Genomic DNA, 23,773 nt, shown 5'->3' on the forward strand with positions numbered 1-23,773 from the left:
TCCAAGCCTCATTCGTTCTCATAAGAGAAATTTGTAGAAACTCTCAATAATTACATAAAATAAAAACGACATAAGCTACGAAGAATGGAGACATCAAGAAAGGCATTCAGTTTGCCCGATAAGAAGTGCAAATTTGTTGACCTGGCGAGGGTAAACCCCAGCGGAAAATGGCAAAAAAAAAAATTACGCAAAGTAAAAGTAAAAAATGTTACGTACTAAAATATTAGCCAAGTGCATCGCCCCATATCCCATGGGTAAATAGTGTCTAGGGTAGGGTCATTTACACCGGCTAAGATCCCCGGGGGAACGACATTATAAAGTCTCTTGCTCGCATGCACGTACGTACTTGTACGAAGATGAAGTTGAGTGCAGTTGGTATTGCGATTATTCTATTCATCGTTACAATTAATGACGCAGCATTGGCGAATAACAACATTGATCATGAATCAAGTGGCAAAAATCATACTCCAGAAGAGCACACCATTCTGCTCGAGTGCCAGCACTCGGATTATCGGACTTATATTAAATGCCTGAAGAGGCACAAACGCCACCACGAGCATCATGATTCATCAGGTACCGTGAAATATCATCGATTGGTCATTCAAATGATAAAAATACCTTGGCGCCATCGATTCCCCCTCTCCCATCCCATTCGCTTCGACGGATAAAGTAGATTTCTCCCGTATATTTTTAAAATTATACTTTCGCACGGTCTTCTGTAATAACTTCAATGAAAAAACGATAAACAAAAGGATTAACATGATAATTATAATTAATCTAGGGAAATAAGCGTAATGAAGCTTTTGCTAATTTACTGGCAATGATAACTTCAATTATTTATTAAAAAAGCTCAATTATCCGCTGGTTTTAATTTTTACATTTTAGGTGGAAGTCGGAGTTGTTTCGATGAGTGTGGACTTGACCTCTGCACTAGCACTCAATGTGTGAATCAATGTCACACAAAATGTATGAAGAAAACCAAGGAAACACGCCAATTAATTACAACTTACGAAACTGTCTGCAACGATAACGACTGCAGCTCAACGGGGGAGTCGCATTCCTCGAGGGCTCCAAATATTACCACTAATATTGACATTAATAATATTATTCATAATCATGTGAACACCACAGGACCTGAGGGCCCGATTCGCCCAGCGGTTGTCACCGGAGGGGGTGACGGGGTCCCAGGTTGGTATAAGAGTTTGCTAGTGTTAATTGAGACGTAAATCATATGCAATTAGTATTATTTACCGGTACTCGGTTACTCCAGGGACGCCAGGAAATCCAGGAACATCCGGATGTAGTGGTACTCCAGGATGTGTTCCAGGAACGCCTGTAGGACCAGGAGTACCTGCAGTACATGGTGGTGGCTGTCAGGGGGGTTACGGATACGGTTGCTTCCCCCCGATTTCAGTCGTTTCAACTGTGACATTTGGAGTGGGTCTTGGACCCATCGGCGGATGCATAAATTCCCAGACCTGGCCTTGCATACAACAGACGCAAGTAATTAATTAATTAAATGTTGCGAAGCAGTTCTTGGATAAGTCCCATTGTCTAACAAATAGCAAACAAGCGGCTTCTGCCAGATACATGCAGTCAATTAATCGATCTCACTGAATGACGAAATAGTATAATACTCAAACACCATCGATTTAGCTTAAGGTGGTTGTCGCGCGACAGTCTCTGTAAAAAGTTTATCCGCTGTAAAACGGGCCAGTTTAGAACACAATCTTTCAGCGGTATATAGTCTCACTTGATTGATTGCATTGTGCATGGATAGCTAAAGCATAACTATATATTTTCCATATTAACTATTTTCAATTATATAAATTTATGAATTTCCGATAATTATATTCCGTAAACCAAATGGTCAATCGATTTGATTTTTTTTTCTGTATTTCCTCCCACGATGTATATTCCACGTTTTTTTTTATTTCTGAAACTGTCGAGCCGTTGATTTTTAAAAAATTCTAATCGGCAAAACTCTATTTAAACACGTGTTAAATCACTCGAATTTCAAAAATTTATATCTCAAGTTCAAAACGGTCAATTGCAAACGGAAAAGGCTCATTTTGTTGCTAATTTTTCAAACTATTCACCATAAAATTGTTAACGAAAACTGTCGAAAAAAAATTCTACGCGACAACAACCTTAATCACTAGCTCTTCATAATTCGAACGGTGAATGTTCCATTCTACTTCAACCCCATTCATGCCAATTCCAAGAATTATATAATTGTAATTAAACAATAATTGGCGGAAATTATTGAGAAATCCAAACGAACAGGATCGCTTATGCTATTAGAACGATAAAAATAGTTCAATTTAAATATTTTCATTCGCTAAGTATGTGGTATTACCTTAAATAATTTCTTGGGAGGATCACCTATCCCACGATTATTGAAATGCTGTGGTAGCCTCATGACGAAATTCTCGTTCCATTCACCTTCAGTTTTAATGACTTACCTACTGAAACAAATAATATTTCCAACTGTTACTCACTGATGTTCTTCTTTTTGTTCAGCCAACGGCATTCGATTGCTCGCTCTGCACGAATCCCTGGTACAAGTATCAGTGCGAGGTGAAATGCTACAATGTTCAATTACCAGGATCGCAAGGGTCAAACCCCCATTATCGTCCTGCCAATATTTAACTAATTTTTTATATGCTGGAAAAAATGTATGATGCAACATTGGTATCTATTCACGATTGTGGTCACCAATAATAACATTAAAAAAAAAATTATGATCTCTCATTATTCTTATTGGACTTTAATAGGAAGCCAGGTTAATAAATTAATACACGTTTAAGTAAGAGCAATTGAGCGATTGAGCAATTTTACTAAGATGTCTTCACACTTTGAGAGCAGTCGCTGAACTGCCAAACGATGTCGAAGTCACAAAAACCAAAGCATCGGCATCATGATTTCTTTCTTTCCATGCTCAGAGATTTGTTTATATTATTTAATAAACATTCATTAGAGTTTCGTCGTAAGACCACACAGACGGCCTCTCCAAGAAATAATTACCTCATACTATAATAAATATAAATTATATAGGTCTGTAATATGATCATGTTGTTTTTGCTCTTTTCAATAATCCCATTTTCATTACTTTCCTTTATATTTTTTCAACTCACATTTCACCTCTCAATTTTTGTACTTTGTCTTTTTTCATACTATTGGAAATGGGATAGTTAAATTAATTTAAAACACAGTTAATAAACTCTAATCACTTTTCTTTATTAAAACGCACGAGGAAGAATAACGTCTGAACTCTATCAATATCTTCATGAGACTAAAGACTAGCCACAAAGACCATAAGAACATTCGTCACCAAAGAAAGAACTCATCAATGGTTTCTTGTGAAACCATTGTTTAGGTTTATACTAACTCTGAGGCGACTCCGTCGAGTCCTCCATATCGATTCATTTTTGTAATTAACATAAATCAGTTCAATATATTTCTATTAATATTTAACTTATATTCTAACACATACCAACACACATTACCAATATTTTTAATTTTATTTGTTCATTTAAGTTCATTAATAAGTTAAGGAAATAGTATTATGGGGTGAGTTGGTCAATGGAAAGTCCTGTAGATCCATTAGATATTCATGATAATGTATGAGCAGGGGCCACTGTTGTAAGTAGGAACCACACATTTTGTCAGTTTTTTCACTCCTTTTTTTGCAATATCAATTTGCAATATTGTTTCACGCCCAACGTACCTGGGAACCCCTGCAGAGATGTTCCTGTAATGTCAGGTGCTTGGGACAGGTGCTTCACGTGCGCATTTGAGGACGGTTGTAACGATATATTTGCTATTCAATAATAATGACGTTAATAATGACGGTAAATAATAGAAATTTCCGGGTAGGTTAACAGTAATTGTGAGCGATTCAATCGTGGGAGGTTGAAGAGTCATCATTTTTATTGACGAATATGTATTCTAATCCATTCTTAATTTTAGATTAAAAAGGGATTGGAATTCAAACAGATGGCATTTCAGGGAAAGAGGTGAACAATCGCAGGATTTCCCAAAATATCTATTTGTTCTCCAGATGATATCGATAACGATATGCGCTATGAGCTATTGTTACGAGCCCCAGAATGTCAGTGCGTCCAATGGTGATGGGATAACGGAAAAAGGAAATGATAAAACAATGCATTCATGTGCCAAGCCATTCTCCTCATATTATTTCCATTAAATTATCAATAATTCATTTCCCCCTTCGAGACCCATATAATCAATCGTAATTTACGACATTCCTATCAAATTCAAATTACCACAAAACCTACTCACTTTTGAATCTAAATTTTTCACAACATTCCACGCTGTATCCCTGGAACTGCAGCAGAGATAATTGACAAATAGTAAAAAAAATGTGGAGACCACCCCCTCAATTCCCAGGTGCACATCAACCGTCGCTGCACAGGTGCGTACTTTTTCGTAAAATCGAATATGTAAAGTGAGAAGACACCTCTGAAAAAATATCATAGTCAGTTAACCTGATGATTTCGCAATGCCTAATGGATAAGCTTGTTGTTGGATAATAAGCGAAAGTGATCGAGTAGTGTAGCATCTCGGCGTGGGAATGCCAGCGTCGTTTCGCCTAGTCGATGAATCTGCAAAAACATTGATATAGTAGGCACGTGTGCCTACTAAATGGCACGTAACTTTTTAGTTACTCCTTCCAGTATTTGATATCTAAGTATATTGAGGCCTCGCGGCAGATTAAAAAGACTGTTTATCCGTTATCGACATATGTTTTAACCATCTCTAAAAAATGAACCGAGCAATCGAATGTGATTGTTCTGGTGTTTCCTCGAGAGCCAAGTCAGGTAGATAAACCGTGGAAAATTCCCCCAAATTTTAATCACAAACTTATCTTAATTGTCCATTATATGAGCATTAGGTCTAGTGTATCATTAACGAGAATTATTGAGAACTATTTCCACCATTGAGTTGTGGATATTAGACAGTTCGTTAATACCAAGGTAACATTTGGACTGGGGCTCATATACCGGAAGACAATTTTCTGGGGACCTCCCAGGGCCCTTCTGTACTTGTGCCCCATGAGTGAACATTTTCTTACGTTACACCGCGTTTTAACGTTGTAATGGGAGGCCCCCACTGGCGACCATTTGCTATCACATCAACTCATAATTGCGTACGTCTTATTGGAGAGCCCTTGAGAGTGCAAACGCACTGGACATTAAATTTTTCCGCTTCGGTGAATGAATATGGAAGTTGGGGTCTGTTTTTAGCACTTGAGAGGTGAATTCAATATAGCATGTGGCATTCGTACGTCTTTGGAAAAATCCTCTCGGGTGGAGGTCCTAATTTACAGCGACACATGTCTCGCCCTTGCGGCTCGAATAGTTCGAGGGAGTTTTTACGTATGTCCGGGGGGCAAATGTGAAGAGTAATGTGGGAAGAGGCCCCAATAGCCACAGAAACGAGGAATTGTTTTGTTGGGACTTGAGGAGTGTTGGGGTACGAAGAAAACACTTTGAACGAGTTTTGCATGAGTGACTTTTGATGCCTCCCGTCGGTTTTTCGAATCACTCGGCTGTGAAGCCATTCGACAAATTGGTACGTTCGGAGTAACGAGTAGTCAATAATGGGTTGAGTTCAACGTATGTAAATGCAGGAGAGGAAGTGAAAATGTTGAATTTTTGAGCTATTCATTCTTTCGACTTACTCGTATAGAAATTCAACGGCAATGTGACTTGTTCCTCGCTCTCTTACCCCACGTGGTTATGACTATCGTCTTCTCCACATTATATAATTTGTATCCATTATGTGTGGAATATCTTATCGACCGCGGTTTTTCTGAACTTTTCCAAGAGGTTTCGTTTTATTTTGTTGGGAAATTTACTGGAACTTTCGAGATGAAGTGTGAGAGCTGCATTAAGAAATCTCGTGAAACAAAAATTTCAAACAAAATTATTAAAACCGGTATGTTTCGCTCCAGTACCTCTTTGATACTGTAGAAATATGTTAGATCGTGTTAGAAATCGTTATTTGTACCCTCTGCACTGCAACGAGCTGCTTTATGATCAATTTAGGGTATTTCCCCTACTCTCGCGATTGTATCAGTTACAACCCCCGATTTTATCGAGATTCGGGGAACAGCTTGTTTGTTTATAATATTTTGAATGGGATTTTGTCACGTGACAGTTCAAACTACATGATTTCCCGTATAATTAATTCGTCTCGTCTGATAATTTAGGTTAATTAGGGAAACTCCCAAGAGGTCCTCTCTGTTATTTATTAAATCATTCCCATGAAAAGGTCACTGACCGCCTTGCCCGGTCTGAAGAAACTCGTTCTCAAAATAAAATACAATATTTTTATTAATTTTCCCTTTCTATTGAAAGTACTCCAACTCCCATGATTCATTTACACCGTCAGTTCGCATTTGATACGGTTTTCAAATATCAGATTCGCCATGCTCGCCGGATATTTAGGATCTGATGATTTCCAGGCCGATATTATCCCCTCAAAATATCAATTGGAAATTAATCAAGTGTTTTTATTTATTCAATATTTATTTTTGCGATCATGTCTTTTTCTGGCAGAACTGAGCGATTGTTTTTTCACCGTCTCGACGAGTTTGCTAGACTTCCTTCAGGTCAACGAGACGTCGTCTAGAGTCTAGACCTAGTGGAGTTCTGCTAATGTCGTCATATAACGAGACGTCGCGTCACTCAAAACTCAGTGAAATACTTGAGCGGACACTGGAGTATCTCCAGCGAGTCATTCAGTTATCGATTGAAGACCCAAAGTCCACCCTTAAAACTGTACCAACTCCACCCCGTTAATCCTGAAAGCTCTTTACGGCTCCTCATTACGATAATGATTTCGCAAATTACTCATGACTCAGTTGCCCGTATTAGGGCATCGAGCAGGAGCCAGAATGTCATTTTGAAAAAATGTCAGAAGAAAATAATCCCAGACCATAGTCGTCGGGATTAATCTCGTTCAACCATCCCGCCACGTTTTTTTTTCTCTCATTTTCATCGAGTTAAATATCCCCCCCCACAAAGAAGGCCAATCCATTTAATTAAACGAATCTCCCGACTTTCCTCATTCCCGTTTTGGTTTTCTCCTCGGTAACAACCTTCGCAGCATTACGAAATCCCCGGTACGTTCGCCAATTTGGATCGAGCTGAAATATTTGCGATCCACTAGATAAACTCTCGTGCTTGAGATTTATTTGATTGAATAAATTATCTCTCATGTGAGAATCCTCGACCCTAAAATCGGTAAAATCATTCTGGAGAGTCCACTACATCTTGCGTCTCTCCCCATATGAAGGACATGTCGATAAAAATCCGAAATATCCAATGTAATTATCCAATGTAATTATCCAATGTAATTATGCAATGGTAAATAAGGCTGAGATTTAATTCCAATAAATTACGCAGTAAATAAGGTTCCTCACCTAGCCAAAAATTATAATTAACCTCATCTGGTTAAACAATATATCTTGAGAACGGCTCTCTATTTCAGTACTTCGATGCAGTGCGTTGTCTGTTGATGAGTGCTCGTCCCTGCTAATTAATTAGTTCCCTCCAACAGTCATAAATGCGCAACTGCAAAAAATACGAAAGGGGGTGGCGGGTGATGCAGGGGCATGGGAGGGTTACAGAAGGGCACACGTCGTAGCGGTGAATTTTTAGAGGGGGTCTGCATTTACCCCACTGTCTCATCACCTGCTCATATGACAGTTATGACATTCGATAAGCCACTTTTTCCCTCTTCAATAATTAGCCTTTTATTAATCGTCGTAATGCTCACTGGGCAATTGCCCAATGTTGGCCAATTGTTGGCTAATTGAAGTGGCCGTTCTTTGTCTTGAATTTTTTTTTTCTCTTCTTCACACATTGGAGGTGAAGAAGAGAAATAAAGGATTTGGGGAGGATTTTATGGGGGACTTAACGGCGCCCCGTTGTAGGCGGAAATCCCCAAGAGCCCAACCTTTGGGATTATACACGTTCCCAACGTTTATGGGAAGAAAGCGCTTGTCGAAGAGAACCGAGAAATGCTTCGAAAGCTAGTGGTATACCTGAGATTTACACTGTGACCACTCGGATACATTCATGCGGAACAGTCTGCATTATTTATGGTACGTGAGCAACATTTCGCATGTGAGACTCTACAACATACTACTGAGAGGAAGAGGAGAAAAAAAAATATTACCATTTGAAAATAAAATTTGGGGATAGCTCTACCGAAGGGTGGGGCTAGGGGGCAATAGCCCTGGGGATTTTCCCCATTCGCTTTGTGTTTATTTTAATTGAAAATGAAAATCATTGGGTCTGAATAATGCATAATTTCCCATCGTATTTCCCATTGTATTTCCCAACGGAAAAATGAGGATTTAAGATTTTTTTGGGGGGTTAACGATAGTTATTGTGATCCTTGAAAAAATTCGTGACTGATAATTTTATATTACGGAAAAATCAGTTCCATGTGAGTTATGATTTTGATATTTTTAAACGGAAATGGGTGGATGCCAGTGCAATGCACCATCCTGCGAAGAAGGTGCAAGAGTATAATCGGTAGCAGGTCGTAGGCAGGACTATGGGCTCTTGCTGGGGAAGAATAAATTTAAATAAATTTTCAACTTGAGGACGTACATAGACGGCACAAACGGCATAAGTCAGTAAGTAAGCAGGTTACTTAAAATTTCGTGTCAATGAGGGGTAACAGGGTATAACCACCTGACCGTATTAATCCTGACGTATTAGCATGAATTTTTCCACTGGAAAAAAATAATCGGGTGTCAAAGCTGAATTCGCTTATTTATCTGGGATAATTTATTCAGTGCGGGAATAAAAGAGTCAGAATCAATGCCATCAACGGGCAACTAAAATATCGAGGGATTACCGCCATAAAAAATATTAGATCCGAGATTAGATATCCAAAACTAATATCTTCAGGGATTTTTTTTTTCACGATTGAAAAACAAAGTTATTGATGGATTGTTTACTGACAGTCTGTCGGGAATGGAAAAATTATGGCGGACGCGATAACGCCGGGATAAAATATTTCCCGTAATTGTGTAATAGATTGTAGTAATGATGAGCAATGACGTGAGCATAAATAAAAATAGTGGAATCCTCCAATTTATCATGACGACGCGGATATGTAGTGCACGCACGAGTAATCTCGACGGAAGAATTGGAGAAAAAAGGTTGGACGCGTAGGACGTTATGTATCCGTAGGATTTCTCAACCCGTCAAATGTTCATCTCGTCCTACACGTGCTCCATAGCGAGCAGTAACACTCCAGATTAGTGAAGGCAGATAACGATTATGACGGCATATATAATCGTTTTCCTTCTGTCGATTAAAATCAAATGCATGGGACGAGAAAAAAGAATGGGACAGAAAAACACAGCACTGCGGTCGTTCTGTAATTTTCTCTTGCACTATTATTTCTCGATGATTTTTATAGACGAAACTCCCCAATGACTCCTATATGCGAGTATGAAACTACACTCGAGATGGTTTTTGCGAGAGTCCAAGGCCTCGGGTTCTCTTCACGATGGGATGTGAATGAATCTAGAACCTGTTTTGTTGGCTTCCTCGAGTCTCTCCGGCATATTTTTCCTTCTCTTTTTACTGCCTCCTGGTACTCCTGCGAGTCAACTTGGCCATTTGCTTTTCTCTCTCTTTTCGCTGCTTTTTATTTTTACTTTTTCACTGAAACCGAAGGCACAGAACAGAACAAAGAACATCGTGCTCAGGAAAAAAAATCTTGTGAAATTACCAGTTTTCTCGGTTGCAACAGTTTGAGTGAATAGACCAAATTTTGAATTTGTTCGAGATCATGAAACATGACTGGGAATCCTTAAAAGTGGTTATTCAATTTTTTCTAGAGGTCGAACAACTTTTTGATTTTATGACAGTGCAATAATCCAAGCCAGCGAATTATTATCACCCCTCTGTACGTTTTTTTCTGATTTCTAAAAAAAATCCAACGATTCAATTGGATGAAATCGTAGGACAAATTCTATTATTATTAGGTGCCTCGAGCATATGGTTTGGATTAATGAGACTATTCTGGGTATATTTATTCAGTCCATGGCAAATGAACAGTAGTGAAGAAGCATTAAATCATCTTAAACGCTGAGAAATTTGTTTTGCACAGTAAATACACTTGAGACGATTGAATGTGTCAAATCTCAACATAAAAATCTGATTTGAATTTTTCTCTTAATCAAGTTTATTTAGCACTAGAAAAATCCATTGACAGAATTGACAGAAATATTTTTTTTCGAAACTCCTGCGAAATTTCACTGCTTGAAGAAACCGCGCGAAACATGCATATTACCCTCATGAAACGATATATGAATAAGAATGAAGAATTGACCATAAGTATTGAACCATTGTTACCAATTCAATAGAATTTTTATTTGCGTGTACAATGCAGAAATGCGTTACATAAACATCATCAAAACAGAAAAACAAAAACAAAGAGTACATTTAAGTAAAAGCACTTGCGCATTGATTGTATCTAATATTCAGAATTCATGATAAGCCGAAGAAAAGAATTTCATGAATTTTCCAAGTGATAAAAGCCCAAAGAGAAAATCTGATTCCAAATAAAAAATTGGATTGTAGCCGATGTAATTGGAAAATTCAGATAAAATAGTAATTGAGATTGCAATGAATATCTGCAAGTGCTGGAGTGTAATTGGCAAATAGGTACAGAGGGTACAGAGTGAAGGTGTACAAGGCGATAACCTTCAAGCTGGGAAGCTCTCTCTGTGGAGAGCCTCTTCGAGAATACCCTAGCCCCCACTACTTCAGCACGTGCAGCGCTATTGTCGGTTGGTGCTGCTGTCTGCTGCTGCGGTGCTATCGTCAGTGGCTCGATGTCTTCAACTGTTCAGTATTACATTTAGTATCGTGGCAGAAATGTCGGTGAACGGACGTTCAAAGTATTCGCCGTGAAGGATATTATTTTTCTCCAGTATCATACGCATCCCACTGCCAAGAATAAATCAGCACTACACTTATTACTTCTATTCCATTTTTTATGATATTCTATAATTAGTTATAATTGTTCATAATTGTTCGTAATTATCATCGTTATTCCGTGCAACCGGACAGAGTGTTGCAAATTGGAACAACGGATTATGCCTGGTGATTAGCGATTATCGCGAGGATTCAACGGTTCATCTGCGAGAAGGTGAGAGAATTGTCACGATTAAATTAACTATTGGATTAACTATTTTATTGGTTTTCCGGGATATCGTTGAATCGTTATTGGAATTGTTTGTCGCATTCGGATAATTGTAGAAACGAGAAACGAGGATCATTGTTGTATGGGCAAATGATATCTTCGTATCGGGTTCACCGGCATCAGTGTCGTCCATTTCGAAATTTTTATCGGTACTTTCTCGGTATCAGTATTCCACTTTTAGTTTCAAATTCATAACATTCTGAGGTCTTCGTTGTTCGCATGAACCCCCAGTCATTCGGGGAGACGCTATTTTTATACGAGTCTGTCTCGTCTTTTATCTTACCATGGAATTTTAATTTCTCGTTCTGCAGATTTTGCACTTCATTTGGATTTTTTTTTTACGTTATGAAGGGGACAAAAGCTGGGACCAGCAGATATTCATCGTGTTGTCTCGGAAATTCGGGGAAAGTTGTGATTTATTATTATTTTAGGATTTTGTATGCGAAGAATTGCGATTGTCGACTTTATTTGCTATGTGAATTTTCAAATATCCTATAAAACACTAGGTAACTGCATTGTGGGGCTTGCAACATGTTCTTGAAACGGTAACTGCACGATTCCCGTATTAATCCGTTATTCTTAATTTAGAGCGCACTTTAGATCCATTCAGCACTCATTATCCACGATATTACAATTCCCCTCATTATGCAAAGAGAAGAATAATCACAACACACTTTTCAATGAGTTTTATCGTGATCGCGTGAAATTTGAACATGAACCGTTGAAGATTCAGACAATGCGATCTGCAGGGATTATGATTGATGTTTTCCTCGGTGTGAATGTAGTCTGAGGCGAGTGCTGTTGTCTTCGTTGTTACCTGAATTTTATGGATTTATTGCTATAGCAGTTCCACTGTTACTGGGAGAGGTACCTAGGGCTGTCCAGGTCATTTCAGGATATTCTCTATGTTGGTGAAAATTCTTCACTGTCATTTCCACTGAATTTCTCTAAAATTTCATTATACTTGCTTGAAGGTGTCAAGACATTTTACAAATTAGTATTCATGGTTTCACTGAAGATTAAAAATCATTTGGGAAATTTTCAGTGAAACTCGAAATTTCGTTAATTGTGTTTCTTCAATATAATTGAATAAATCTGTCTCAAATGGCTATTCAATTGTCCATAGAATTTCATATTTTTTATAACAGTGACATTGTGTAGAACGTGTACAAGTCGATGTAGTAAATCCAAATTTTAATGGCCCCACTATTTATTTTTGTCACCTCATTTTCTGTTCAAGTTTAGTATAGAGCTGTCAAAGAATATGCTGCAATAAAAAGTACGCTTGGAATTTTTCTACTGAAATAACGGCGGCAATCTGCCTGGGATTATCAGAGATGTCTTTAAAGTTTAAAGTTTAAACTGGGAGAAAATCAGTAATGACGATGTATTGAGCATATGTAAACAGATTTGACCCCTCACAAAGTGAATACACGCTAAAGACTGAAAATATTCGAGTGCCAATGTTTACGAAGCGTTGAGAGGCCTACGCGGTTGTTTATTCCCTGACATTTTCCGTGTGGAGATAATTCAAAATAAATGGGAAATGAGGTAACCGATTTTTGGATGATTTTATTTCTTTCGCTTTAGGCCACGTTAACGCTCGAACAGCCAAATAAGACGAAAATTTCCTGACAATGTTGCTCAATGTTATTGTTTTTAATACGTTAATCGGGATTGCTCCTTTAATCCTAAATTTGATAAGAAAAACCACTTATCCGTACCCACCGCGCAAATCCTTTCGATTTTTTATTCCGGTTGCGGTGAAATATTCGCACTGGGTGAATATTATTATCTAGCTAAGGAATTACAACACGGGCACCTCACGATAAAAATATTTTCATATTTTTCATATCTCTCATTTTTTAATCATTCAAATACGACCGTTGTGAGGAAGCTCGTTTAACCGCATGCGTCCGCAGATTTATGCAAATTGATTACACAGTTATCATCAATTACGTTTAGACAAGTAACAGTTCATTGATTCACATGATTCTGCCTGGGATTGAAACAATTATTCAACTCCTGTTGAGAATAAATCAGAAAATTGAGGATTAATTCAATCTACTGAAAATGGAGTGAATCAATCGATTTCAACACAAGTGAGAGTTCATCAGTCAATGAACCCGTTCTCTCCACATTATTCTCCTCAATCTTGTGATGACCATCATCTCGTCTAGTCTAGTATTAAAAAACAAACCCCTTCACCTCCACACCTCATTGACAAATCCTCGCTTCCTCGTACTACATGTTTCCTAGTTTCTGGATTAAAGTCCATAGGAATCAAATGAAAAACTAGCAAACAAAAAACTATTCTCCAGAGATAAATCACGATAAACTCGATGTAACTATTGTAATCCTGCTATGTCGACGACAATGAGAATTTACCTGAGGAGGAACAATGCGCACCCTTTCGACGACGTCTACTTAATTATAATGAAAAGCCAAAAATGTTATTTGGGATGGAGAAAGAGAGGGACAAAGAGGCGTTGAAGGAGTAAAAGAGAGAGGGTGACCCCATTGTTCAGGGGGGAAGAACCACACCTGACCCCCCCCCCCCCCCCCCCCCCCCCCATCCTTTAGGGGTCGGCTTACCTGTTGGGGACCCTGGGAACCTCGGAACCTGCCGAAAAGGTCCTCCCAAAGCTCTTTGAAAAACAAACTGGGACAGCTGTCGATTTTGCGTCGATTTTTTCACTCGGGGTTTCTCTCCCACGCTTCGGAGCTTTTCTCGGATTTACCTGGCGCTTGTAACCCACAGCCTCTACTTTGTGTAGGTAGACTAGGATGGAAAAACCGGAATGAAAAGAAAACGAATGAAAGACTATTTTTTATCATTATTATTATTTTTTAGCGGCCAGTTTTTTTTCCGCCCTCTCTTCTGGTCTGTGACGCGACCTTTTATGGAAATGCGTGTGCATTCGTAAATAGAGGGGCGATTCATTACGCAATTGTTACTCCCCTCAGGATACCTTAAAGGGAAAATAAACAGGGATAGGAGTAAGGTGAATGAAGGGGGAAATATTGTCTGAGTGTACCAAGTAGGACGGTTTGGATGAAAGTCCAGGGGCCGTGACAGAAGCAATTAGAGAACGGTAATACCATGAATTGTGGATAATTTATTCTCGAGTTCTTTGTTAATCGGGGCGTGCTTTGATTTCGTGCACTCGACCATTTGCTTGGGATGTTTTATGATACTATTCACTGGATTCTGACACGTAATTTTTACCCTTGAATTACTTCAGCATACGTTGGACGCTGGTTATGACATGTTTAATGGGAGAATTTCTTGATAGGGATTCGATGATATGCGTAGGTATGGATATTCCTTGGTCTAGTCAAATGATTTAGGAATTGCTGATGTTTTTCCGGTTTCACAGCGATTTCAGAAATATTTCGGAGAGCCTCATTTCATTCGTTTTTATTATTATCTCTGTAGAATTGTAGAATTTATAGTTATTATTTTTAACACTCGCCGTACTAATCTGAAATTCATACATACAATAATATTTTCTCTTTCTCCTGCAATCATCAGTGTTTATTTAGTAGAAACTGTAGGGTCGGATTGTTTTTCTCCTCAATTTCTCTTATTCCTAAAGCAACATTTTCACTCACCCCAAAAATACTCGCTTTCTGTCTCAAGTTGTATTCAAAAATAATTCGACCAAAATTTCAGATGAGTCTTCAGATGACGTGATTTTGATCAAATTTATGATGTTTTTGCTCCAGATAAATAATCCAGTATATTTCACTGCCCGAATGTCCAGACTCCTTCAATCGAAAGTTGCGATCGAATCGGTAGACAATTATAAATCCTCCGCATGAATGCTCCGACATCCGATGAACCTGATTATAGAAAGTAAAATTGCTCATGCCGCAAGCTGTCTCGAATGGGCATCTTGACACAAATTCAAGTGAGATCACCGTCGAGAAATTCGGCCCGCTAAATGAAAATTTATTACTCGAGAAAAAATGCGATAAATAAAAGGACACATCATCCAAGAGCGGATCAAAATAAAAAAGGGAGGCACTACGATTGAACGGTATGCCAGTACTCGTCACGCAACTGCCTAGTGTTCCATTACACTGAACTTAGGTACAAGAACACAGAAAATATACAAACCTGGACGGTTCCTCGACTTTTGTACATGAACGTAGTTATAGGATTACCGTGAATAAAACGAGATGAAAGAAAAAAATCGAGAAATTATAGTGAAGGGAACGGGGTGAAACCAATAGCGGGGAAATAACTGTAATGCATCTCCGTGGGCCATCAACTATGATCCTGGACCGTTACGGAATGTAATGGGCAAATACCCGGCATTTTGCAACAGTTCAAGTACAAGCAAACAGTGGACTCCCACCCACGATTAAAATAAATACGTTAATGATGACACTGGATTGGGCCCCGGAGTACGACGGAAATACAGCGTCAGACCGGAAGCAACGACTTCCTGTGATTCAGACAAGACGCATCCCGCAGCTTCTATTCTTGTATCTATCAATATGTCTCTAAAGTGTCGAAAAAGCCTTAAAAGCCTTCACGGTTGTCTCACGTTCTCGAGAATTTATAAATATCCACCGTTAAATTACCGGAAGAAGGTTTCGAATTGACGGTTGCCCTCTTGGGGGGGTTCTCATGCTCAAGTCCCCCTAAAAAAAATTGGTACGAAAGCATATTAATTTTGAACAACTCGAATTACTATATCCGGTTCGTGTGACTAGAGCGTGGAACGTGTGACAGTGTTGCACGCGAAGCTTCTGAACATAGTGAGGGGTTAAAAATCTTTAAGGAAGCCTTTGAGTACTTGAAGCGAGTAGGTGGATTGGGGGCATGTGCATGGAAACTATGTGCAGCCGAGGAGCGAGAACGTGCACGTGGGTTTATTATAATTTTTTTTTAGACGTTACTCACACACCCCGTTTTCTTTTCAAAAGCCAGACGTTGTGCCGGGTGGTATCTGTCTCGTGGTCGATCTAATTTCGATCGGTGTTTAGGGTCGTTACGGCCACTATTCAAAGTTTCATTCTAATTTTATTCAGTTGGGCCATTCGCGGGACATTTGGCGAGCGTGAGCCTCAGAATTAGAGAGAAATTGCAACCACATGAATGAGATGTTTTTTTAACGATTTTTCAGGATTACTGAGGGTGCGTTGTTGAAGACAAAGGGAGAAAATGATAGAAATGATTATTCTTGACGTCTTGATCCATTGGGTAATTCTTGCGGGTTGTAAAAGGAAAATATGGTCGGCCTGGGTTGAAGTTACGATTTCTAGGAGTGAAAGAGATCTAGTCCCTAGTGTGTTGCAGGAAGCATTGCTAAACGTGTGGAATGCCTAGAAAGTGATACGTCCAAGTATTTCACTAATATGTTTTTCGGATGTGTATCTCGATTTCATCCTTGCGCCAATCATCGCGTGGCAATCTCTCGATATAGTCAATTTTCATTATATAACGTCCAATTATCTCACAACCGAATGTATCGTTTGTAATTATAGTATTGCAGGTCTATAATATTGTATCAAGAGGATAACTGGACACGTTGGCTTTCTGTTTCAGACAAAATGCGTTTGTTCAAAAGACTTCCTAGCGATCCGTGTCCTCAGCTCGTTTCAGCTACTCCATTATCTCAGGATGAGGGTGTTACAAAAAGTTGCACGAATGAGGAAATGTCTACTCCGAAAAGTACTAGAAATGGCGAAGAAATGCCACCACCGAGTTCAGCAGTTTCAACGAGAAAAAGTACTTTTTACTTTATTTTATTATTTTTTCCTCTGTTTTTGTTCATAACGTTGATGAAGATTAAAAATCAAATTGCATATCAGAAGAAGCCTGTTCGCATGATTTATGGGGAAAGATCACAATTACTATAATTTTTTTGAATATCAATTTAGACATAGTTAATTGATCACTGTTTATTAAGTGCACGAGGCTAGAACGTAAGAAGCAATTTTGCGAGAAATGTGATGATTAACGGTGTTTTTTTTTTCTACAATTCTTTTCGAACAGGCATCGCAACGTGGGGAAGAAAAGTAGGACGTAGATGGGATCAGTTGAAGAGATCAGAGAGCTCTGAGATACTCGATCTGTCGGGTAGGAGACGTCGATGGAGTCCCAATAGACGAAGTGTTTGCGAGACGACCGAACAAGAAACGGTAATTTTTTTCAGATTACTCGTGGACAGGCATAGCCAAATCAAACAAATATCGAAATGAGAAAAAAAAGCTTGCATCTAGCCCAGTTCCGTCGAACTTTTTCCCCCAGCCTCATATTTGCCTCATTTTTATCTGACTTATATTACCAAAAAATGAGTATTATTGAGTAACCCTGACTCTCATGGGATTTCTATGGATGTCTATTCATGATTTGAACTTATCTTGAAAATGTTTGCATTAAAAAAAAATGAAGGATAAATGACGTGTTGATCGTTTCAGAGCCCAAAAGATTCGAAACCAAAGAGGATATCACGAGTGGAATCCCTGAGAAATTTGTTTCGAGGGGGAGTCACTAATAATGAGGGGTCACCGAAGAGCGGGACGATACAAGAGGAAGACCCGGTGGCTTTGAACTTATACAAGATGGACAAAGCATTGAGTGAAGGAGCCTTGAGAACTGTTACACAATCGAGGGAACCGCAGAATCCTCGTACTTTAGCAGAAAAGAAGGATAAGCTAAATCAGGCTATTAACAATCTTCAAGAACAGCATAAAGTGCTGGATTATATTTTAAAGAATCAGGAGATTCTGAGAACTGAAAAAGGGAGCAACTTGGCACGTGAGACGCTTGAAAAAGTTCGCACACACAGGTACAATAGAAAAGAAATGATTGTCATTCAATCTGATATGACAGAAAAATTAATGTATTTTTTATTGATTTTCACTTGCACAGCCCATCCCACAGAGAAGAGCCTGTAAACCTCAGGCGAAATAAACCATCCAAGTCTCGTGATAGTCCTTTAGGCAGTAATGTAAAGAGAAATCTCTTCAGTGCAAGAACAAGCAGTGGTGAGAACGAACGGTGAGTGTCTGATTGTCTACACTAGTCTGACATTAACAGTCGTCATAATAGTTGATGGAAAAGTGGAAAAAAATACGTAGACAAAAACAAACTTATGAGAAATCCTCACTTGCACTTGAGATTTCACATGAGGCTTCTCACATTTATGAATCCTTTCATTAACACGACAATTATCTGTGATCACTGGAATCTTGAATGTGTCTTTGAATTTTTCAAAGTAAAATATCAGCGTTCAGAATCTAACAATCATTAAGAATAGTCAAATACTTCGAGTATGATAAATTATTATTCATCATCAATCAATTTTTCACAAAAAAAAAAAATGATTAGCTAAACTGTATTGAAAATACGAATGAACACTTTCATTGATGTAATAAATAGTCTATAATAATCTAGTTTCTAATGACATTCATGAAATTACAGGATAGAAAATCGAAAATCCTACACCGGATCAGCAATAGACGACTTAATGTGCAACCTGCGTCTAGGGTGTGACGAGAGTGGATATGATTCAGATAGTACCCGAGCAGGTGCTGACTCTCCAGACAGTGAGCAATCAGCCCCATCGATGCTGAAGCCACGCAGTTTCTCCATTACTTCAGAGGACTATCAAGGGATTGACCTCTCCCTGATGCCCATGGTGCCTCTCCCTCCAGTCCCTGTAAGCACTCCCACGAAAAACAGCCCAATAAAAAATTCTGAGAGTCCTGGGAACTTCATCCAGCCTCTCAACGATTCTCACAATCTCAACAATCTGGACAACACACTCAACTCATCCGTTCACACAGATGTAACATTGATGTCAGACGACGAAACCGACAGCTGCGACGACGAAGCGTTCGAGGCACTTCAGAATGGCTTGCGCATTCGTTTGAACCCTAGTCTCATGGAGTGCGACGTTAACTCATTCGAGGACAACTTCACGAGCATTCCCTCAATAATTCAGAACAACAACAATCCAGTGTCACCTCCCAGCACATACAAAACTCTTTCCAAGTGCAAAGTACCTTCGAAGCCCCAAATTTCAGAGGCTGACCGAGTCGCTCTGCTCAGTCGGTCGAGACTCCAGTCACCCCAGAGGCTCCCCAAGTGCCACTCAAGCATTAAAAATAGAAAACCCTCCAACGCGAGTGTCTTGAATCTCCTCGACAACGCAGCATCACCGAGCAAAGACAGTCCACCGGCTTCAAAAATTAAATCCACATCAATTAATCCAATTCCCTATTACAGTCCTAAACGTACCCGTTCGAAAATGGAGCCTGACTCGCCAGGTGATGTTACCACTAAGGTGAAACGTCCAGTGATAACTGCTAAGGCACCCATCTCATCGTCCTCAAAGCTTCTTATGAAAGTTGTGGTGGACAAGCCAGGAAATTTGGGCATTTCCGTGGATCGTCAGGGGGCGGTGAGGCCCACTTACATTATTTCAAAGTTGGATCCCAATGGAGGTGCTGCCAAATCTAAACAGATTCACGTTGGTGATGAAATTGTTCGCGTGTCTGGCCGTAGGGTTCGAGGTACGACAGCTTCTGAGGCCAGAACAGCCTTAAAAAGTTGTGTTGGTCCTGTGGAGCTGCAAATCGCCAGGGAGTCGAAGGAGTCGAGATTTTCCTTCGATGTGGACCTGGGAGACACCTGGGGGGACTCATTGGTACGTACGAGGAGTGATACTGAGATTTGGACACTCAGGGATTCATCCGAAGAGAAAAAGGACTCGATTAAGGATGCCCCTGGGACTGGGAGTGAGGCAACTACTTGCCAGGTCATTGGGGCTCTCACCAAGGATGGAAGGAGTCTCTCTAATGTTACCATGGATCGGTTGGAGAGCTGTACGCTGAATACTGAGATTCGGAATAAGACAGATAATAATGTCTCACGTAAAATGACTGGAATGAGGAAATTCCAAGTGACGAAGAAACGATATTCAACGCCTGTTTCATTGGGACGTCGGGCTACCAGCGGCTGCATTGATTTGTTAACTATCACTTTGGAGAAGGGGGCACCCAAGAAACTTGGCTTCTCCATCGTTGGTGGGGCTGACAGCACCAAGGGCAGAATGGGAATCTTTGTCAAGGACATTTTACCTGATGGACAAGCTGCTGAGGAAGGCACTCTTAAGGCTGGAGATGAAATTCTTGCGATCAATGGGATCCTGATGGAGGGACTTACTCATGCTGAAGCACTGCAAAAGTTCAAAGCTGCTAAGCAGGGGAAGATTATTCTACATGTGGGCAGGAAGGAAACCTCGCATAAACGGTTATTAGTTGGACATTAAAGTCGCATTAACACGTAGGTTACTTTCTGCCTCATTAACAATCTTTTGGGAATTTGCTGGGACTTTGGGTGTTGATCGGGTCATCAAGGGTCATTTATGGCTTTGAGATAATTACGGAATTTTGTGGGCATTGGAAACGCGTTACTCACTACCGTCAGCTGCTCTTCTTTTAGAAACTGATCGTCTCATGTAACTAATGCGCGGTTTATTGAGGAATGTTGATTAGCTTTTTTTTTATGATGTGTTCACAGAATGATGGGCCAGTCCAAATCCTACAACTGTTTGGACAAGTTGGTAGAGGGCAGAGAGAAATGACTAAGATCGAATATCATGGGAAAAATCTAGTTACCATTTCTTTTTTTTTTTTGTAAAGATTTTTCTTCTACTCATTTGTATTATGCGTTAGGAATAATTTCCTAGGAACGATCTTTTCTTCATTGAAGATGCGTGTATATACTTCCATTCATTTAATTTAGTTAAGGAGTGCGTGTTATGAGTTAGGATTAATTATTAAGAAAATTGTGATACTTGATTTAGATTTTTATGGAGGTGATTGAAATTCTCAATGTCCACGATTTTTTGTTGATTTGATAATGATGTAATGATGAGAATAAGGTTTCCGTACGTGGAATGAGTGAATGATTGGACTACTGAGAATTGATGATTGCTTACTATGAATTTGTAAAAATATTTGAATCTTTAAAAACGTCAAAGGTGAATTGACCTTTGATATACGCAAAGAAAAATATTCCGAAGGGCTTCCACCGTTTGGCCCAGAGTGGGCCCTCAAGTGAACAACTCAATTCTCATTAGCTGTAAATTATTATTCATCAAAAGTCAATCACTACTTTTCAACATTAACTTCAAGTTTATTCGACCTATCCCTGTTAGATACAATCCGCTAACACGTGGTATACGGTCCACATGACAGTCCACCTGTGGCTCATAATTAACATATATTTTTATGTTTTTTAAATGTAATTCATTTAATTTGAGCCACAAAGTGGAAAACATTTCCCAGGAACAGTTTTACGAAATTTTTGGACACTAATTGAGTACACATTTGGTTTACTCGCGATTCGGTTAGAACAGCGTAGAATTGAAGTACAGTTGTAACATTCCAGTAGCAAAAAGCTAAATCATATTAAGTCGGTTTGTTCTCATAAAGTTTTTACGAAATATTTCAGAATCAAACAGAGATAGTGAAAATAGCGTGAGGGCCTCTTTTGTAGATCTCAATGAGATTACCAAAAAAGGTCCTGACCAGAAATTCACTCTCCCTCTTAAATTCAGAGACATCTCGTAAAAACTTTTTCACCGACTAAATCCACTCGTTACCTTTTATCTCTTTGCTGCTGATTTATATGTCATTAGATTTTAAATGTAATGAGACTGACATTGAACAATGTCTACCTGAAATAATGCTGTGATACGGATTGTAGTCACATTAATCTAGATGTCGTATAAAACAATGTATATACAAATAAACAGGTCCTTTTGTTAATTATATCGTTGTATGATTTTTGATTATTAAATTTGTTACTATCTCTGGGATCAGCCTATTTGTGGTAGGTAGGTCCTCGGTGGAGGTGGTGCTGGGTATTGAGGACGTTGTTGACATACTCGACAATTGCTCGTGGGTTGTGTTTGTTGTGGTGGACAGCAGGGCTGTGGCTGAGGCGGTTGAACTGGAAGGTAAGTTCTCGGTGGTGGTGTTGGACGTGGGGGTGGAGGCGTTATTCGAGGACGGGGTGGTGGTGGTGGACGAGGTCGGGGAGGAGGTGGTGGTGGTGGTGGACGAGGCCGAGGAGGAGGTGGTGCTGGAGATTGACAGACGTAGCAGTTGCTGGTCGATGGTGTTTGTCCTGGGCGACAGCAACTCGGCGGCGGGGGTGGCGGTGGTGGAGGCGATGGAGGTGGAGGTGGCGCAGGAGGTCGAGGAGGTGGTGGTGGTGGAGGAGGCCTCGGTGTCGGTGCTGAAAAAGTTTTGGAGAACAACCTTTTAATTAATTGATTTTTCACTAGCCGCATTTTCACCAATAACTCATTACTCACCAAAGCGCGTCACGTTTTTTCACCCTCTCCACTAGGTTGAATGCTAAGTTCGAGGGGCAGAAGAAAATACGGCGGTTTAGGTGGATAGTGAATAATGAGTCCACGAGAGGTGAAAATCGGCACGTTTCCATTGCATTTGTTTTCATTGGTTTAGGTATTCAGAGCATTAGTTACACGTGCTACGCGACAGAGCATTTTCTGGGGGTATATGTTAGTGGGGCAGTGGAAATTTGAGATTAACATCAGAAGCGATTAAGTCGTAATTTAGTTTTTTGTACAATTTGCTACTTTTTTTTTAGGTGGTCGTGAAAATTATTACGGTTATCCTGGAAGTCCAGTTAGATGGATATTCCATGCTCCAGAAAAATAAAAATAAATAATATTAGCAAAGTTTAATATTTTCTGATATGTGGTAAATTAACTAATTTTCTAGTAACAACATATAGATTAATGAACTAGGTAGTTCGATTAAATTTATTGACCATTTTTTTTTATTCCCAGAGTCTCAACTTTAATTTTCCTCAGTGAATTTCTCATAACGAAAGTGAGACTTTCGAAAAAGGTACGAGATGTATTTTATCGTGAAGAGATAAAATTACTGTAATTCAGCGAATAATTTACTGTGCTACTAAGCATTTTCCTTTTCCTCAGTCACTGAGGCAGAACATGAATGTTAGAGATGAATGGATAGGCATTAGAGGATAGGAGTGAGATATGAAAATTATCAACGATATTTATGACCGAAATCGCTCATGAAGTCTCATTTAAATGTGGTTGCTATCATGATCTACATTGAGCAGTTAAATTAATGGATTACCAGGTGAATAGGGAGGTAGATACGTAGGCGCTGGGGTTGAAACACTCGGTGGTGGCGGTGGCAAATAACTGGGCGGCGGTGGAGGAGCAGGTGTTGCACACACCATGCAGTTTCCACCTAGAACATTAAAAAAAAAGTATATCCCATTGTTCCCATTATGTCTGGTCACTTTTCACTGATTTAATCATTTTAATTCTGATGATACCTGATGGCACTTGTCCAGGTTGACAGCAGGGTGGCGGTGTACAGAAGTAGCAATTGCTGTTTGCTGGTGTTTGTCCTGGTTGACAACAGGTCGGCGGGGGAGGAGGTGGAGGTGGAGGTGGAGGTGGTGGCGGTGGCG

The 23,773-nt window shown here is 39.5% G+C and overlaps 3 protein-coding genes across 4 annotated transcripts in view; 2 read left to right on the top strand and 1 right to left on the bottom strand.

The window, feature by feature from the left end:
• The first annotated feature begins 324 nt into the window (after positions 1-324).
• On the top strand, positions 325-2,904 carry LOC105265092 (uncharacterized). The gene is made up of 4 exons (XM_011302391.1): positions 325-573; positions 886-1,188; positions 1,271-1,503; positions 2,524-2,904. Exons 1-4 carry the CDS (start codon positions 333-335, stop codon positions 2,650-2,652), a joined length of 906 nt encoding a protein of 301 aa, XP_011300693.1. The 5' UTR covers positions 325-332; the 3' UTR covers positions 2,653-2,904.
• Positions 2,905-10,918: 8,014 nt separating this feature from the next.
• On the top strand, positions 10,919-22,065 carry LOC105265093 (PDZ domain-containing protein 2). 2 transcript variants are annotated; one of them, XM_011302394.1, is made up of 7 exons: positions 10,919-11,211; positions 16,826-17,008; positions 17,276-17,421; positions 17,701-18,071; positions 18,155-18,283; positions 18,707-20,572; positions 20,810-22,065. In XM_011302394.1, the coding sequence occupies exons 2-6, from the start codon at positions 16,831-16,833 to the stop codon at positions 20,556-20,558; spliced, it is 2,676 nt and encodes an 891-aa protein (XP_011300696.1). In that variant the 5' UTR covers positions 10,919-11,211; positions 16,826-16,830; the 3' UTR covers positions 20,559-20,572; positions 20,810-22,065. The 2 variants fall into 2 exon arrangements, with proteins under 2 accessions (XP_011300696.1, XP_011300694.1); XM_011302392.1 differs by having other exon boundaries at positions 18,707-20,539.
• A 47-nt stretch (positions 22,066-22,112) lies between these two features.
• Positions 22,113-23,773, bottom strand: part of LOC105265144 (leucine-rich repeat extensin-like protein 3) — a 2,164-nt gene continuing 503 nt past the window's right edge. Inside the window, exons 2-3 of the mRNA XM_011302489.1 lie at positions 23,431-23,547; positions 22,113-22,534 (exon numbers count right to left, since the gene is read on the bottom strand). Coding sequence (XP_011300791.1) covers positions 22,113-22,534; positions 23,431-23,547 — 539 coding nt within the window. The remainder of the gene's footprint in view (positions 22,535-23,430; positions 23,548-23,773) is intronic.

This window comes from Fopius arisanus, unplaced genomic scaffold (genome assembly GCF_000806365.1).
Source record: "Fopius arisanus strain USDA-PBARC FA_bdor unplaced genomic scaffold, ASM80636v1 scaffold00027, whole genome shotgun sequence".
NCBI classification, from domain to species: domain Eukaryota; kingdom Metazoa; phylum Arthropoda; class Insecta; order Hymenoptera; family Braconidae; genus Fopius; species Fopius arisanus.